This window comes from Vidua macroura, chromosome 2 (assembly GCF_024509145.1).
Source record: "Vidua macroura isolate BioBank_ID:100142 chromosome 2, ASM2450914v1, whole genome shotgun sequence".
Taxonomy (NCBI): Eukaryota; Metazoa; Chordata; class Aves; order Passeriformes; family Viduidae; genus Vidua; species Vidua macroura.
The window spans coordinates 35,769,813-35,789,850 of NC_071572.1; the positions used below are offsets into that span (position 1 = coordinate 35,769,813).

Below are 20,038 nucleotides of genomic sequence, written 5' to 3' on the forward strand. Positions count from 1 at the left end.
TCTCATCTAATAGCCAGGAATGTATCTCTTTCAAATGCAGTGTCTAAAGTTATGTTGATGGTAAAGAGATGAGATATTTATATATATTCAGGTATCTAGTCTACGTATGTAGTTGCCATGATGCATCAATAATCCAGTTAAGCTTAGTTCTTTCCATTGTTAAAAAAGAGTAAAAACAAAACAAAAAATATGAGGGACAGAAAAAGACAGAAAAACATGAGGTTTTTTACTGTTCTTTGAGTTCAGTTTGCCAGATTTCTGTTAGGAACTATAATATTTCAAGGTTTCAATAATCTTCCAAGCCAGCTCAAAATCCAAGACCATTCAATTTTTTTCTTCTACATTATATATATGAAACATGCATAAAAGATCATAAAGCATAGAAAAATTTGTAATTCTAAAAAAATCACAAATCTTCTTCATGTGTTAGTTTTGTTTGGTTTTGATAGCTTTGCTTCAATAAATAAGGTCTCTCTTAATAAAAATTATTTTGTCTTCTAAAATTTTGAATTATTTTTTAAATCACTAGATTTCATCTTTTTTCTTCAGAAACTATTGATAGTGGTTTATTCTTCCATTTTCTCTATAATGTATATATTTTTGCTGTCTTATAACTCAATTTAGTTCAGTTTTTGTTAGGAGTTATTTTTAACTTTGTTTCCTTTGCATGAGCATATAATACAGTGAGAGCTTCACTCTCACTGGAAAATTTCAAGAAATTTCAAGAAAATTCAGTTCCAGATTATGGACTTCTACTAAATCTAAAAAAGCCACCTCTCATTGTTCCTGAAAAAGAGAAAAAACTTTGGACTGCTCTGGATCTTCCTACTTGAGTGGGTCAGCCAGGGGACTCATGCAAATGCTGTTGGGCAGAGTTATATGTACAAATATCAGATCAGTTCTCCCACTTCTGTACTCTCTCCTGGGTAACACATATCTAAGCATGAAAGCAAGATGTATTTGTAATACCTTTGGTGCCTAGAAAGTCCAGGAAGGGTTGGAGAGATTATTTGGGATGTGTGTTAGGAAAGCAGGCATTTAAATCATGTCTGTAATGGTAAGAGCAGAGAGGGACCACATTGTGGCCTACTAACTAACCCAGCACAGCTCAACTGCAAGCACCTACATAATTTTCCTTTTTCTCCAGAAAAAGACATAACTGCTTACTGTGTGCAGATAATGGCTGTATCTGGAAAATACTGTTTTCCAGATAATGGCTGAGCACTCTCTGGAAATGTAAGAATTAACACAGGTCAAAGCTGTGAAGGCAGTGGACTGACAGATAGACATTATGAATGTGCCTTGTCTAGGAGTCTGTGTAGCTTTACTGGGTAAAACAGAGCAAAAGGGAACCAGAATATTAAAAATATCAATATAGACTATGGACAAGTTTGAAATCAGCTGCAGGGTAAAGAAAATAAGGAAGGGTACAGAGTGGGAGGCATTTATCTGAGAAACAGATCTTGGGAACAGGTATACTCATGCACTCTTTAGAAATATGGACAATTCAAAAGTCATTTTGAGACAAAGCTGAGGACTTGTGAATCAGAGCAGGAAGATAATGTGTATGAATGGAGATTGGATACACAAAAATCTTCATAGAAGCCCACAATTGCATTATTTAGTTCTGTTCCTGAATAAACATTTTCTGTCTTGCTTCAGTAGACACATGGTTTTGCTCATTTTCTTGTTACCATGTATGGTAGACTGTTCAATATACTTCCTAAAAACTGATTTACACTTTCAAATATGAGTCATAAACCAACTTGCTTCTATTAGATCTATTTTATGAAGAGAATATGTCATACTAAACAGGTTTAAGATCAGGAAAGAACCTCTTTGAATGTATAACTGTTACCAGACCCAGCATTCCTGTCTCCAAGCAATTGACTATCATTACTAATTAAAAATAGAAAAGCTATTGCTTTATTTCACCTAACCTTGAATCCCGAATGCAGTTTTGGTTACAACAACATAAGATATAAAATTATTTGATAACATCCAAAGGAGGGCAACAAAAATGATGAAGGGCCTTGAGGAGAAGCCATATGAGGAGCAGATGATGTCACTTGGTCTGTTCAGCCTGGAGGAGACTGAGGGGAGACCTCCTGGCAGTCACAACTTCCTTGTGAGGGGAAGAGGAGGGGCAGGCACTGATCTCTTCTCTGTGGTGACCTGTGATAGGAGCCATGGAAATGGCCTGAAGCTGTGTCAGAGGAAGTTTAGGTAGGAAAAGGTTCATCACCCAGAGGATCACTGAGAACTGGAACAGACTCTCCAGGGAAGTGGTCACAGTACCAACCTGACAGAGTTCAGGAAGTGTGTGTGGACAATGCACATGGTGTGACTTTTGGGAATGGTCCTGAGCAGAGCCAAGAGTTGAACTTAGTGATCCTTTATCTTTTCCAACTCAGTATATTCTGTGATTTTATGATTTACTGTTGCAAATGTCAGTAAAGCAACTGAAGCATCAGAAACATGGTGGGTGATGTAAATGACAGTGGGAAAACCACTTTCAGATTAAAAGTTTATTTAAGAACAAAAGGTACACACATCTCCTGGTCTTCCTTTTCATTAATCATTTACTGTGGATAAGAAACCTTAGTAAGCAATTAAAATTGAATTTTTAATGTTCTGTAGAATGCAGTAGGCAAAACTGCTATAAAGAGATAACCACAAACCATAGATTAGTAATAAAGGCTTCATTGTATCACCTAGCAACTTAACACATACCTGCCATTGTTGCAAACAATCTAAAATAAAACTTTGGTGATTTGGGGGCTACTACATTGATATTAATTATACAATTTAGGCTGCTATTGACATTCGTAAAATTATAACCAGTGAGATGAAACATACCGATATCAAACCAAACTCTCATCTAGATTGGTCATTTCAGGTGTTGGTGTTTTAGTTTCCTCGGCTTAAAAATTTCATCTATAATTTTCTTTTTTATTACATAATTCCTAGAAAGAATGGAAATGATGAGCTGACTATATTGGTTTTCAGTCTATGTTTAATGAAAGGTAGTTACTAGGATTTTCAGATAACTGAAAAATACAAAAAAGGATATTTTTTTTTGTTATGTAACAACCTAGAGAGCAAGCATCTAGACAGTAAATAATGTACTCCAAAACAGTTAAGTGGAAATCTCTCTGTACTTAGTCACACAGGATTTTTGTAGCCTGGTGTCCAACCTAATTTTACATGAAACATTTCTGTGTCCAGAAGAGTTTAATACTAATGACAAACATCATTGTTTGGAAGACAAAAGATAGTAAAAATTAAAATCAGCATGTATATCTTACTTTTCTGTTTAAATTGTGACAATAATTGCAATAATCACAAGTTCTGCAGCCACAGCCATGCAGCATCCAATGAGAGCATCTTTAAAGGGTTCCTTTTAGCACCCAAATGTAGACAAAGGTTTTCACTGCAGCAGGTTTATTCCCTAGTCTACAGCTGTTAGTGTTCAGGTACCCTAATGTGTGTTTTAATGCTGTGGATTGGATAAGGTTTTATTTTAAGGGAAGCAGCACCATCTATTGCAACTTGATAGCTTAGCTCTAGATGATATAAAGACAGACTTGGCCTGAGCCCAGCTTTCAACTCTTTCTTGCAGGCACTTTTATAAATTTGTCCTTGTCCAGCTTCAAATGAGATTACGATCTAACTGGGTGAGATATGGTGGTACAGGGACAGGGCTGTGTTCCATGTATGCACATGTCTAATAAAAAGTCACATCTAAGAGACATAACTGTTTACAAACTAAGATAATATAATAGCATAAGCCTAGTCCTGAATAACTGTTGCTTTTAAATGACTTCGCTGGAGTTTTCATTTCTGAAGTGGGAGGACAGTCAAAAGTTAAGAGCATATTTTACCCAGGTGATATTCTCTCAAAATTTTCTTCCAAAAGCAGCCTTAATGTAGGTGTACAGTACAGTATGTTCTTCTAATAATGACAGTGCCATTGTCATCCATCTATATTTCTGGTTCTCTTTTTTCCAGACTGTCTACAAAGCCTGGCTCTGTTCCCAGTATTTTGAAGTCACACAGTTTCACTGCAGCAACAGAATTCCTTGCAAGCAATACTGTTTGGAGGTTCAAACGAGGTGTCCCTTTATATTACCAGATAATGATGATGTCATCTATGGAGGACTATCAAGTTTCATCTGTACAGGTATAGTACAGAAAAAACAATTTCACTTGTTTTCATGAGTCTCAATGTCATGGATTTAGCTCTAACTCTGAGAGCCTTAAGGTATTCCACATCAGAAAGATTTCTTGGAGGTGCTATGATTTGAGCTCAGATCTAGTAATGCACAGTTATGATACAGCCTGCCAGTCATCAGCTTTACAAAACAAAATTTCTAGAAAATAATTATTCTGGTTATTTTTTACACTTAATAATTTGGTGGAGGATTCATTTTACTTCATGTCATGTAATACTCAGAATAAAGAGGCTGCATGTCATGCAATATTCAGGAAAAAAAAGAGAGAAAAGGTGGGTCCAGTTTTTAGTATATTCACGTTTGTTTGCCTGCATTCTTATGCCAGATGAATCAAGAATCTGAAGCACAGCATTCAAAATTGTGCAGCAGGTCTCAAAAAATGTTTAAGAAAATATCTTTCACTAGTGAAGACACTTAAGAATGAGTTGCTTACCTGTGAAAAGCTTTGTTTGTTTGATTTTTATTTGTTTCCTATTGAGTCTGATTACATTTTATGAATATTTTTTAATTTTAAAAAGCATTATTAATGTATACCTCAGGTACCACAGATACATTTTCAGGAATAGATGGGAGTCATCCACACAAAATTTCAGCTTATACAAATATTATCTTCAGACTTATGGTGCTTAGACCATCATCTGAGAATCCTGAAGATATTCAGGCAACTTATTCCCAGTAAATTGACAAAAAAGAGTTTCAACACTTAGATCATTTGACACCTTCATCAAAATATCAGAAATTAAACTGTCTTCACATCTAACTTAGGGCTCCACTGGAAATCTTGATAGTAAATAAGTTATGAAAGGTAAGCTACTTAAAAGCAGTCAATTATAAAAATCCATAAATGCTGTATACCATCTTAGATGCAGGCATAAGGATCATGCCAACTCACTTCACCTTATACCCTGTGTTTAGATTTAAAGTGATTCTGGTAGCAAGGCATTTATTGGTTTTTTTTCCTTGGAAATTAAACCTATTGCACACAATCAAGCAATATTCATCCATATGCAAAAGAAAATATAACAAAAAAATGTGCTGAGTTACAATTTTGAATCATCAATAAGGTGCTAAGCACTTCAATGTAGTTTTTTTAAATTAATAGCCTTCCAATATGTATATACAGTAAGAAAATGAGCATTATTTTCCAGTTTAAGGTAGTGTAGTAGAAATGAGAGACTTAGGAAAAATTTTATTTACCACAAGTACACAATCTATATGTACATTCACGTATATGCATGCATACACACACACAATGGCAAGAAACCAAACCAACAGCAAACAAAATCATCTTGGCATATATTTCAGAAAATCTGTTAGGAATTACATATCCATCTCTTCATTTTCCTAGTATAACTCATAATCCAAATTCCTTCCCAAAACACACAAAATAGATGATTTTGAAAAGATTACTGACATCTCTCAGTCTGGGATGAAAAAGCAGCTTTAGGGGAAGATTAAACTCATTTTGTTGCAGGTATTGTTAATGTGGGTATCTACAAATAAACTTTGTGGCTAAGCTCTCCCTAGAGTCATTGCTGTAGTCAGTAGAGCTGAGAGCCATTTAACTCACCCTGAGTAGGCACCTGCACCTGACAAGAGGACTTGCTGACATCACTGGCTGTACTCTATTTGCTGTAGCTGCTGTTAGACACCAGGGTCTTACTGCAGACATTTAAAGTCAGGGTGACATAAATCTCATCTCAGCTGTCCACTAACAAATATTTGATTGAACCTTTTGTCCTCTCAAGCCCAAACTCAGCAGTGGCAGAGTAGAGCTTGTATTCACAGACACATGGGAGTCAGTATGCTGACCCTAGAGAGTTGTGTGCAAGGGAAGATATTGAGGACAGGTATGAGGCAGCAATTCAAACTCTGTCTGGAATACAGACCAATTTTCACCCTTATTAAGCAGCAGCTCACTGTAAGAGTGCTTCCTGCCACTAAACAATGAGAAATTAGACTATAATCTGCTGCAGGAATGAAGAATTATACCTCTCTGCAGCGTAATGAAAACAGGTTTATTTCATTCAAAGTACAGTGAGCTCAACAGCAGACAAAACACTCTACTCCAGCATAGCATGTGATAGATAACTTGGAATCCTTTCGAAGAAAAAACAGCTGAAAGAAGGTCACCCATGTGTTGAGGGACACCTCCTACTGCACTTTTTGTGTTTCTGTCTGGCACACACCTTCTGAGATTTTTAGTTATTGATCTGTCTCTCCATTAGAAAAACACAAAAGAGTAAGATAAAAAGGTATTCTTATTTTATATTTAGATGTCAAGTAACAAGAGAAGGTATGCAAGGGATAGCTGATTTTATTTGGTGTTGACTACAGCCCAGAGCTCAGGATGAACACAAAAACATTACCTGTAATTTTCCAATTGCAGACAGGTAGAGGTTGGTGTGGCTCCATACTCCATGCTGGGAGGTGCCCTGGCAGTACGAGCTGCCACCTCCCCTTTCAATCCTGTCCTACCACAGTAGTAAGTCAGAGCACAGAGATCTGCTGGAGATGAGGACGTGGCAGCACTGGTGGACAATACGGAACCCACAAATTATTACTTTTTTTTCTTTCAGGCCAGGATTGCAGCCTGGAGGCTGTAAAATGATATAATAACAAGGGCTTTACCCTTCCTTGGAAGGTCCTCATGATGAGAAAACAGCATAGAACTGGCTATTTTTCCCCAATAAATACTTCAGTCATTGTTATATTTGTAATTAAATTAAAAAGAAAATAAATTGTGGTTTATAATATGGATTAATAACAAGTTATTGGAAATTCCTGAAGACTTCATATAGTAAGTAACAAGTATTCTAGCCTGAGAATGTCTAACTTGATCACCTCCAAAGAAAACCTATAATAGGAAAGGGAGAAAGCATGCTACCCTCATTTTGTATCACCAGAAGTTGTCTTTTGTAGAAATGCACATGAGGGTGTGGAACAACTGCAGTGCAAAAGAAAGTACTCAAGACACTAATCAAAAAAATCAGAATCACAGTGTGGTTCTGATTATGAAAATATGCAGTTAGGTAGAAAGAATTTAGTGTTCCCTTCTTGCCCACTTTCTTCCAGGACATAGAAGGAAAAAGTTGATCCTTCCATCAGGCACTGTGGTGTAACCTGCTGGTTTTCAGATTCATTAAAACTGAGTGATTACTTTCAGTTTAGACCTTTGGAGTTCATATCCATATGACTAAAGTTTCCAGTGGTTTCATCCAATGTTCTTTTTACGGCTCATCTGTCTAGAACTGCCCATGTAAACCAGAATCTCATTTGAGGGAGATAGCAATAGTTTTCAGGTGTACATACACACACATGGAAAATTACAGTGAATTAGTCCCATGCGAAGTTCCAGGTCAAGGTTTTTAACTGTAACTTCTAAGAAAACAGTGTTCATACCGGCAGGATTGTTTTCTATTGTAAATGTAGTCATCTTTTCCTTAACTGAATGGGCTACAGCACCATACTACCCTATGCCAGCCATTAATGCACATTTGGTCTACAAAATTACGCTAGAGCTAGAGTGAGGAAAAATCCCTTCAGAGGCATTTAGGGTTGACATGACATAGATACTCAGTACCAGCTGCTTCATTGTACAGGTCTTCTCATATTCCCAAAATTACTTGTTAATACAGCCTGTTCTGTTTGGAGAAACTGCTGTCCACGTGCCAAGTCTGGACCAGTTTAGAGTGCAGACTTAGGGCTAATTGTGTCCTAAGGGCTTTCTTTGAAATGACCGTGACTTATGGTCCCTTTGTGCCCTGTGGCAAAACAGGGCCATCACCCAGCATCAAGTCTCAAGCCAGAAATCCCAGGCACATACTCACACTCTTTATCTGTACAATAGATGTCATGGCATTTAATGGAGAAGGAGAGGTCCTCTTCGAAGGAAAGGAAGAGAATGTAGTGAGCAGCAATAAGGCAGAGATGTATTGCATTAACTTCTTCCAAAAGTAGCATGACACTCTTTAATACTTCCTAAGAGCAGTGCCATCAGAATGAGTCTTCTGCCATCAAGAGGAGAATCAAATTTGTCTGTTCTCCTGTGTTAAACAGACTTCTGATACTTTTGAATCAGAAGGAGAGAATAAAGGGAGAGAAGAGGTAAGTAGACAGGTGATTCAGGTGCTTTAAGTCACTAATGTCTTTCATGTGTCAAATTTTATGTGTTCTGATTAACATCTGAGTTTTTTGGAACACAGTGTGAATCAATTTTTGGCAAATAACAGTAACATATGTTTATGTGATCCATGCAAAGTAACACTTCCATGGAAACTCCACCTCCTTTAGAGTAAAGAATTCACTGGAAATAACACTGTCAGTCATGCTTCATAGCACACAATCATGTTTCTAAAGACATAGTGAGAATTATCACAGAGACTTCTCATCAATCTGTAGAAGAAGTTTGATGACTAGCACAACTCAGCAAAAGTATTAGAAGAAATTCTGTAAACTGGAGCTTCCTCTTGTGGGGCAGATGTGTGACTGGGTTTCACCAACAAGTTTAGTTATAGTGTGTCTTTTTCAAAACAGATGCCCTGATTTCAGTGCAATTTGAAAAGCAATTTCCTTGAGAAAATCTGATATATAGAAAGGAATACAATCTATCTATTTTGTAGAACAATACAAGAGAAAATACCTCTGAATTCAATCTGCTTTATGTTGTTCTTGGCAAATTCAAAAAACCCATATATTTGATCCAAATTCTTCTTCTAAAAATATCTTATAATGTGTCATTTGCCTTCTGTCTGCACCTCCTAATAGGTCCTAAAATATCAAAATATTAAGCTAATGCAGACAGCAGGACAAATCCCTTTTATGTTTGATAAGCATGGTTTAAATCATTACTAGCCATGGACCTGCTTACAGGGAAAATTTGACATGATTTTTGCAGCAAAATCTGTCAACTAAATAGCTCATGTTTTTGAGTCTAGTGTTGTTCTAGTTTTGAGTACTGGGGCTTTACCATGAACGGGGTCCCATATGATAACAGGTTTATTAGCTGTAAATATTATTCTCCTAAAATAATGATCCAGACAATTTACTTATTGATATTCCTAGATTTTCTATGGTGACACAGTACTTAGATATGTATAATCCTTTCCTATCATATCTCAGTAGTACATCCTTTTGGTCAAAAATTCTACATATAGAAGCAAAATTGGAGAGGGACTGGAGAAAGACAAATGCTTTCTAGAAGCAAGTTTTTCTGTATCTCAAAAGTGTAGAGGTAAAAATCTTCATTGTATAGTTTTGAGAGTCAGCTATTTACTCATCTGTCTGACTTGCAGCAGCAGTTTTAGAGCGGTAACACTGATTTACACCAGCAGCAGGAAATTAGCCCTATGCATAATTTAGGCAAGAAATACATATATAATGAAGAAACACTATTAATTCCTATTGAATGTGGGCACATGTACATAAAAAAATGTTCATGAGTGGAGTATCTGAAATAATAACCAACATATAGTGATAAAAATATCTTAAAACACAACAACACAGATCCCGAACCCAGATTTCCTCCAACAATTGGAATTGACTAACAGAAGTTAGCCTTTTCAAAAAAGCTGAACAGTATTATTCACCAGTTTAAGAATAAACTATTTGAATAAAGAATGATTTCTTTATCTTCAATATTCTTCTACATATAATTTTGTTTCATTTTTTTTAAATGTGAAAGGTATAAAATACATGTCTAATCATCATGATGTGTCACAGACACAGCAATTTAGAAATTGAGAAGACCATCTGGATAAGATCAAAAAGTTCTGGCTTCCAGATCAGTTGTACAAAAGCAGTGAAATCTAGTCATATAATATCTAATGTGTTCTCTTGACTTCCGTAGCTGGAAAATGTTAATACTGAAATCTCAGAAATAGTTCCTCAGAAACAGAAATGCCATGCAGAGTGCTGGCATTCACTGATACAATGATGTCAATGCTGGATGGATCGCTCTTGGCAGACACTATTTACTTTGGGCTTCACAATAAAATGGAGTATTCAAAACTTCTGGTATACTATATCCACTTATCTTGTTTCAAGGTCTTTTCTTCAAGCACAAGAAGCTTCATATACCTCTCAAAAATAATCAGAAATCTATGTAAAAAATGAACACAGGTTAGGGTTCTACAGAAAGCAAAAGAGGAAAAAGCATAACATCATAAGATCTGTTTTGTGTTTGTGGCTTCCCAAATACTTATCCAGCAATGACAACACATATATCAACCGGACCAGTTTCCCATAAAGCAGAATATTATGGCTCCATAACTCTTTCTCTACAAATAAACCAAGAAGCCAAGTCAGACCACCTGCTGCAGATTCAAATTCAGCCACAAGAGTCACACATCCTGACAGTGCTGAGTCGTAGTAATGCAACCACTGCTTTTACAGGCTGCTTCCTGCAACTGCTCGGGCAGAAACCACAGCAGTCTCTGAGTTAGATGGTGTTCTAGCTGATCAGCAGACCATGCATGCATCAACTGTCTTTGTGATTTCAATTTTTGTGTAAGAACTTTTTTTGGCTTTGCTGCTTTTCCCCCAAGGCACATTCTATAAAGTGAATATGATATTCATGCTGTCACTCCTTTTTCTTTCAGTCTGATTCAGCTAAGCAGGACATATAGGATTTCTCGCTTCATGTCTCCATTAACAATCTCAGTGGAACCAGTAGCCTTAATACTTGCATCAGCATTAGTAACACGCAGTCCCTACAGTTGTAACTTCTGTGCTGATCACCAAAATATTATCTTCATGTGGAAAAAAACCTATCTGATTGCAAAGAAAAGAGAGAGTTTTTGCATGACCTTTGTGAATGATACTGTATCTCTCTGGAGAATAGTTTGAAATCAAAAAGTTTATTGGCAAATTCTAGATCCTTGATTATAATAAATGTCCAAGTACTTCCATATGGACTAAGATTTCTGTTGATGAAATATGACTGAGTGCTTGGAAAAGTTGGTAAATGGAGACACAGAACTGAGAATTTTAAGTGAAAATCAAAATAGATGCCAAGCCAGTAACAGATGACTGGTCAGCCTCAGAAATACAGTTACTAAACATCCAATTAATATAATGTTGTCTACAAACTGAACTATAAAGACAAGAGAGGAAGGGGGAATCCTTCATAGTTTGGTGGGTACAAATATAATTTTTATTTCTTATACCCATGTATTTAATATTTAAACAAAAATACCAATCAAATAAAAGGGAGAGAAGCAAATGTACAGGCAGTGGAAGCAAGGACAGGTAACTTTGGTAAAGCATAGAGATGAAATCAGGTCATGTAGGGATGGGGCAAGGAAGGTCAAGAGAAAGCTGGAACTGAACTTTTAAAGGCATGCAAAGAATAAAAAAAAAGGGCTTCTGTACATATATTAACAAGGAAAGGAAGGCCAAAGAAGGTGTATCCCTATAAACAATGTTGGAAAACTGATAACAATGGATGAGGAGGAAGCTGAGGTACTCAACAACAGTTTTGCCTCAGGCTTGAATGGCAACCTCTCTTCCTATATCTTTTAACTGGACAGACAGCAGGATGTGGACTGGAGCTAAAGCTCCTCCCACCGTAAGTAAAGATCAAGTTCATGATCTCCTGAGGAACATGAATATACACAAGTCTTTGAGACCCAATGAGTTACATCCCCAGAGACCCAAGGGAATTGGCTGATATAGTTGCCAAGCCACACTCTATGATATTTGAGAAGTCATGGCAATCAAGTCAAAAATGTGACTGGAAAAAGGACAACATTGAACCCACCTTTTAAAAGGGTAAGAGTTGATAGGTCAAGGAAGAGGCTGGGGAACTACAAACCTGTCAGACTCACCTCTGTGGCGGGGAAGATCACTGAACAGATCCTGTGCTAGAAACTGTGCTAAGGCACATGGAGAACAGGGAGGTGGTTTGAGACAGTCAACATGGCTTCCACAAGGGCCAGTCCTCCTGACCAACCGAGTGGTCTTCTACACTGAAGTGTTATTTAATATCTTTCTCAATGAAGAGATCAAGTTCCCCCTTAGTAAATTTTCAGATGATACCAAGATAAGTGGAGTGGTTGACACATATGAAGGATGGGATGCCATCCAGAAAGACCTAAGCAAGCTCAAGAAGTGGGCCCATGGGCATCCCATGAGGTTTAACAAGACCAAGTAGAAGGTGCTTGGGTCGAGGCAACCCTGATGTAAAAACTGGCTGGGGGATGAACAGATCAAGAGCAGTCCTGCCCACAAGGACTTTAGGGGTTCTGGTGAGTGAGAGGGTGGACATGGTCCAGCAATGTGCACTCACAGCTCAGAAAGCCAAACGTGCATCAAAAGCAGAATGGCCAGCAGGGCAAAGGAAGTGACACTGCCCCTCTACTTTGCTCTAGTGAGACCTCACCTGGAATACTGTATCCAGCTCAGAGGTCCTCAGCACAGAAAGGACATCAACCTGTTGGAACAAGTCCAGAGGAGGGACATGAAGATGATCAAAGGAATGGAGCACTTTTCCTGTGAGGAAAGACTAAGAGAACTGTGATTTTTCACCCTGGAAAAGAAAAGGCTGCCCTAATTGTGGCCTTCCAGTATTTGAAGTGAGCCTGCAAGAAAGATGGAAAAAGACTTTTTTTAAAATACTGAGTGGTGATAGGACAAGGGGAATGGTTTCAAACTGAAAGAATAGGTTTTGATTAGATATTAGGAAGGAATTTTAGGAAGAAATTCCTTACTGTGAGGGTGGTGAGGAACTGGAACAGGTTGCCCAGCGAAGCTATGGACTCCACATCCCTGGAAGTGTTCAAGGCCAAGTTGGATGGGGCTTTGAGCAACCTGGTCTAGGGGAAGGTGTCCCTGTACACAGCAGGGAGGTTGAAACTAGATGATCTTTAAGGTCCCATCCAACCCAAGCCATTCTATGATTCTATGACTATTTTGATAAAAGAACAAACTTGTTTTTCCTCCTTGATTTTCCAAGGAGATGTAGCCAGATGGATATCTAGAAAAATCACACATTTGTAAACCTCTGACTTAATAGATGGACTAATTACGTACAAGGGGCAAAAGCTTATATTTATGGCTACAAACAAGTATGTGGTGAAGAACATGTGTTGTGTTCAGTACAAAATTTACTGAATTTATCTAAATCTTCTACACTGTCATATGAATAGTGGCTCTGTAGTTAATTGTTTATTTAATATGTAACTGCAAATTCAAAACCTAAATTCAATTGCTGAATTGAAATAAAGAGGAAATGTAATTTTACATTAAGGAAAAAGTTCAATTCATCTTTGAATGTAGAGTTGTCATTAATTTATTTATAATTCAGTAAGTGCATATGAACGATTTAAATACCTTTTGATTGCCCACTTATATACATAGCTTTGATTTCAAAGTCTGGGTTTTCCAGTAACAAGAAAGGCAGAAAATACAGTTTAAAAAGTAAACAAGCCTCAGTGGAATCAAAGCATTAGCCATTCTCTGTGTCTCTTCAATTACTACTAATCATTTGAGCTGCTGCAGTTCACAGAACAAATCATAATTCCCTGCTCTGGGAGACATTGCCTATATGTTGCAATGTTTAAAAACAGGTCTCAGAAAATAAGACTGTTTTACTATACCTTCAGTGAACAATTGTCCAGAAGTTCCAAAATGCAATAGAATTTCTTAAATAAAAATGTGATTCTTTCAACTATGATCTAGAGTGAGAATAAATAATTTTCAACCTTTGGAATGCTGCATTAGGTTTCTGACTGCAGAAGTAGAAAAATTCGTCAGGTTTAGTATAGCATAAACTCTGAATTTACAGAACATGAAACAAGTTGCTTTCATTGCTGTATCTTTAAAAATTTGGTTAAATCAAAAAACAAATGCAACTTTGTTTGGACTTAGATACAGCATAGCAGAAAATTGTGTCAGCTATGCAAAAATGTGTCAATCTAGGCATCTTACCATTCTTAGCATACCTAACACAATTTTGGTTTATGAAGGTAGGAACCAAAGCATTCAGGTTTATCATATCTTAAGGTGTACTGCTTTTCTTTACAGATTATTCACAAAGTGCAAGAAATCTAATGCCTGGACCTCAGAATGTTACACCTAAATTGCTGTTTCAAAGTAATATTGTTGTTGTGATATTTTGGAGAAAATGTAATCTTGTTCCAAAAAGTAAAGCTGCTTTCAAAATCACTATCCTAATATTTCATCACAGATAGATTTTTTTTCCTAGAAAAACCTAGTTCTACCACAGAGTATACTACTCACTGCAGAATCTAATCTAAGATCAGTTTAAATGGAAAAAAGGTGTTTGTCCATTATGTTAGCTATTCTTGCATTTGAACACTAGTTAAATGGCCAAATTCGCTTATTTTAAGTTATCAGAGGAAAAGGTACATGAGAAGCAAACAGAACACTCTGGTTATGTTATTCTAGATAGTAATGCAGAGAACACTGGCAATTTCCAAAAAGATAGTTTCTCTTAATGTTCAAAAAGTCATAATCAGATCATTTGAACTCAGTAAAGTTCAAAGGCAAAAATGACCTATCTGTATAATCAGAGACATCAAGAGATCCAGTCATTGTGTGGCAAGGACAGATTGTTTTCATGTCTGGGATATTTTGAAGGCAATATCTAGGTGGAAGAACTCAGATGAGGTAGGATAAACAAATAGGTTCTGAACAGCTCTGTTTGGAAGCTGTTCCTCTGATGCAGTTTAATTTACAAAGGTTTGAAAACCAAAATAGCCGATATCATCAGTACATCATTTTTTGTTATTTAATGCCTGTCTTTATGTGCTCACATACTGAAAGAAGAATTTCAAAGCCAAATTTTGTGGAAACATCCTGGTTGATTAGTTCTTACTTCATCATTGGTTGTTACTTTCCAGAAAGGAAGAATTCAAACACCCTTATCATTCAAATATCAATTGCTTTTTAATGTTGCTTCTTTACACAATCATGCTCAGTGTCATACTTCTGCTGAATGACCTTTTGATGCTGCTTCCTGTTAGATGATGCATATTCCTTCAAATCTCTAGTTTGACAGAATGACAGAACTTATGAGGGCCTCAAAGATATGGATTCAACTGCTTAGACTAAATGTCAACTGTTCCTTCAAGCTACTATTTCTGCCAATCCTTGTGCCTGGTATTTATTTTTCTTTTGTGTTTACCCTACAGGGCTCTATGAAAACTATCCAACCAATGCAGAACCAGAATGCTGTGATGTCAGATGGGGACTATTATCAGATCATCAACCCAAAGGGACTATAAAAACAAGTGGCTCAACAATGTGTCACAGGACATCGCTCACAGTTTCATCAGCATCAAGACTGTGTAACAGCAGACTTAAACTGTGTGTTCTTGTATTAATTCTCTTGCATACAGTACTTACAGTCTCAGCAGCACAGAACTCAACAGGACTGGGCTTTGGAAGCATAACAACTTTGGAAGATAATTCAACCAATGAAGAATAAAAGAAAGGATTCATCTTACATGATAGAAACACAACAGGCCCAAATTACTAGAGTCAAAACTAGCAAGGACTGAGTGCTTTACCCTCAGAGCTCTTCTTGAATGACCTTTTGGGTAAAACAAAAAGAATGGGCCGCTACCCAAACAACAAGGACACACAAATGCAGCTTTTTATTGACTAAAAGGCTGTTTGGTGACTTAACTTTCTCACACCATTTTATACACTGTGTTTTAATGTTTGGAGTTTCTTTTTTTGTTTGTTTGTTTTTTGCACTTGTTAATACAGGATTTTATTTTTGGGACAGTTTCTCAAAGCTAAATTAAGTCTTTTCTCTGTCAATATATTTCTAGTCATTGTGTGTGTTCATCTGATAGTTCTGTCTTTTATGTCCTGTCAGTTTCTATTAGAGGAATGACTGCTATGGTTTCATGACATAGCAAAAAAAAAAAAAAACCAACAAAAACAAACCATAAAAAAAAAACAAAAAAAAAACAAAAAAACAAAAAAAAACAAAAAAAAAAAAAAACAGAAAAAAACAAACAAACCAAAAAAAACCAAAAAACACCACAAATAACCCCAACGAAAACCCACATAAACAACAAAAAAACAAAATTTAACCAAAAAGAGAAAATAATAAGAAAAAGAAAAGAAAAAAAAAAATAAAGCAACCACAAGAACCCCAAACAAATCTTACTGTCCTCTTATCCATGGGAACCATTCATCTCCTTTCCCTTTCCCATCTACCGTCACAGACAACATACATTTGCTTCTGTCTGTGTAATCACAATGAATGGGTACACAATTCCCGTGTGCCTCTGCCACTGTTGCACAAAACAGTTGACTGAGCAAACCCAAAAGGAGCATGAAGGGGGTTCCTTTTAGCTGAACAAACAAGTGCTCTCCTTACAAGGTGGGATCGGACAGTTAAAAAGTATAAAGAAATATATAACAAACTGTTGCTCTAATACCCGTTTTGAAGAAGTCCAGTCCTTTCTCACTGGTCAGTTGAACAGGAGCAGCCTTTTCTAGATATGTTAAGTAAAACCAGTTATGCTCAGCAAGTTGAATATTGGGGAAACCTTCATATTGGAGGTGAAGGATTGACATTCATTGTGAATCACATTTTGAGTTCTCCTGCTGTCACACAACCAGCAGCTTTCCATAACAAATGGGAGCCAAGAACTTCCAAAATTCAACTCTTTTTTTTGCAACTGAATTATACTAAAAGTCTTTTAACATCTACAATGCAAATTATCTCCTTGGTTTGATTACATTGTTTTGCTATTACCTACGTATAGTTGAAAGCAACTAGTTTATTAAGGATGCACAAGAATGTGTTAGCACAGATAAAGAAACTATTTTTCTTTTAATATATAGGACAACCGTTTTCATAAATGTGCAATAAAAACAGTAAATATATACTAGGATATGAGTAGTCAAGAGAAAAGATTGTAATATGCTGGTTTTTCATTGTTTGGGGTGGTTTTGAATTTGTTTACTTTTATTTTTTGTGGGAACATTTCACCTGCTGAGTGTATGAGAATTTGCTTTTTAAAAAGGCTTTTTAGAGTTTACAGTAGAATCTATGGAAGGAAAAGTTAATAAGGGCTGTTTTTAAAAACTTTACATTCCTTCCTATTCTCTAACTACACTTGGGAAGTGCACTTTAGAGATGTTTGCTGTGTAGCTGGGAAATGAAGGAAAACTATAGAAAATGTTCTCTTAGGAAATAAAATATAGTTACCTACTTTCTAGCTATGAAATACCCCTTGATAAATATTAATGTTGTAAAAACATTTAATCACTGGTGCATAATGCGTTTTTGTATACAATTTACGGTCTGTTAAATTCTGGAGAAAAACAAAAAGAAGATAACCATGCTGCTTAAGCGGTTCAAGATGCACATGTTAAGCTGCGAAGCTCAAATATTTTGCAAGAGTATTTGTTTTGATAGTGTTTTGCTACAACCTGGACTGAGGAGCCTAAAATGATCTGTGCAAATATGTCAACTACAAAAAGCACCAGCTAATGCAAAATTCTTCAGCACTGGTTTGTTTCTATAATTCCTCCCTTCCCTTCCTTGCACATGCTATATTTTGTTCAATAAAACATGGTGCTTTTTTATTTATTTTCTTTTCTTTTAGAGGCACATGTATTAATTACAGTGAATTGATGCAAAATTGGGGGAAAATGTAGAAATGCAAAAGAAAAAGCCTTAACTAATGGTAGAATGTAGACTTTTGAAGGACAGAAATGTTACTGAAAAGTGAGGAGCAATAACTGGGCAGTGCTCTGGTACTGTACAACAGCTGATAAGTCACACTACTGAGAAAGCTCTTACTAGGTGAGCTCTTGTTCAACTGACCTCTTAATTCTAGTAAGTGTACATGGTCAGTAAACAGTTTGTTATAACCTTTATCTACCTCTGCTGTGCAAAGGCCATCCAACATCCATTTTTGTGATGTTCCTCATGGTTTTTTGTTCACACCATTGCTCACTGTCATTATTTTTACACAGTACCAATACAGTACCTAGTCTGGTTCATCTTGATTGAATTGGCACCTGAAGAAGAGTTTTTATTATTTCTCTTTTGCTTCATGGTGAATTAATGTAGAGATCTATCTTTAAGGTATTTTATTTCTTCTTTTCTTCTCTTCTTCATTCTTCATCCCTCATTTTTCTATAAAAATGTTTTCAAGTGGTGTCAGTGAAAAATTACTCCTCCATTGCTTGGCTACACTCAGTCATGTGTCATACAATATGAGAGAGACAGGAGGAAAAACAGTGACAACAACGTCACATACATAATGTAGCCTGATTAAACTTGGGGAAAATGAAGCTGAAAACAATTATAGACTTTCAATTACAAATACAAGATGTAATAAATTCATCCCCCTCTCCCTACCTGGAGTTAGTGCCTGCAGTTCAATGGTCTGTGAATTTTCTCTGTCATCTTTTTGAGGTCTATTTCTTTAATTTCTGAAACAAAGAGTCATGTTGCAGTTGAATACTGCTGGGGTATCTGTTGGCATTTTCACTCTAGCAGTGTGGTAAGCAGCTTCTCTTGGTGACACCTGGGACATCAGGAGTAGACAAAGACTCTTCTATGAAGTTAAGCAACATGTAATCATGTATGATGCAAAATTCCATCCCATCCATTCTTCATTCGTAATAGTTTTCCTGGCACAAACTTAAGCATGCTTGATATTGTGCACATATTACTTTTTTTCAGAATAAATTTGCATCTTGCCACTGCTATAACTGCCATCTTGTTCCATTTCTACTTGTACTGTATGCCTAATACATACATGATAAAGAACTGGCTTAACAAAGAAGTAACACTAAAATCTTTCTGCAAATGACTGATGACAAGAAAAAGAAAAAAAAAGAATATTTATTTTATGATCATATGGAAGAAATTAATTTCCCATGTCTTTTATCGTCTTATTTTCTGCAATAGGGAGAATGCAGATTTTGTGCAATATGTTAATACTGCTAAGCCAAATGTCATATAACATAACCAGAGCTATATGTTATTCCTTATTGCATTTGCATTCAGTAATACAGTATATTGTTGCTTTTCTTTCATTAAAGAGACAGTATCTTTTTTCTTTTTTTTTTTTTTTTCTATAGCAGGTGAAGGCTGTCCTTCTGCACACCATAATCTAAAGACAAAAAACCAACAAAACGTTAGGATGAAGTTTTAGTTCCATAAATTATGAAATCAAGCCATCAGCTGCCAAAGAATCTGTGGAACAATAATTACAAACAAAACAAAGATATTTCTTCTTGAGAGATAAAAATAATATTATTCTTCATGATTAAAGAAGAAAGAATAAAAGAATGAGAAGTGTATTTCAAACAGCAGAGATAGCAGGTGTCATCTGGTACATGATGTGACTCTCAGCTTATATAGTTATACTCTTCTATTAAAGAGTGAGGGACAAAGCATTGTCTTTGCTCTCTCTGCATTTATGATAATGAATGTCCTTTTTGCAAGCGTTGCCTCTCTGCGCAGAAGATACCTGCCTACCATGAGAGCTGAAGAGAGTACATGTACACAAATTTACACAGTGAAACCTGTCTTGAATGACTATTCAAAGCACAAGCAAAACTAATTTTTGGAGTAGACCTAGTTTTTAGGAAATTCAAGATACATGTGAAGAGTCACCTAAACAAGGGGCCTCTGAAGTTGCCTGGTCCTTACTTCAGCTTTCACAATATGTCTCATCAGTGCCACAGCCCCATGATAAGCCCTGCTCAGGCTGGGCTTTTCCAGCTGGGCTCAGAGTCATGCTGACTTCAGTGAGCCGTGCTACAGGTAAAGGCATGCACCCAAAAAAAATCATGGTAGC

At 36.4% G+C, this 20,038-nt stretch overlaps 1 protein-coding gene across 1 annotated transcript in view; it reads left to right on the forward strand.

Moving 5' to 3' along the window:
• The window catches only part of NALF1 (NALCN channel auxiliary factor 1), a 436,543-nt gene extending 420,413 nt beyond the window's left edge, over positions 1–16,130 (forward strand). The window contains exons 2-3 of the mRNA XM_053971730.1: positions 4,012–4,183; positions 15,389–16,130. Coding sequence (XP_053827705.1) covers positions 4,012–4,183; positions 15,389–15,684 — 468 coding nt within the window. The 3' untranslated portion in view covers positions 15,685–16,130. The remainder of the gene's footprint in view (positions 1–4,011; positions 4,184–15,388) is intronic.
• Positions 16,131–20,038: the final 3,908 nt, after the last annotated feature.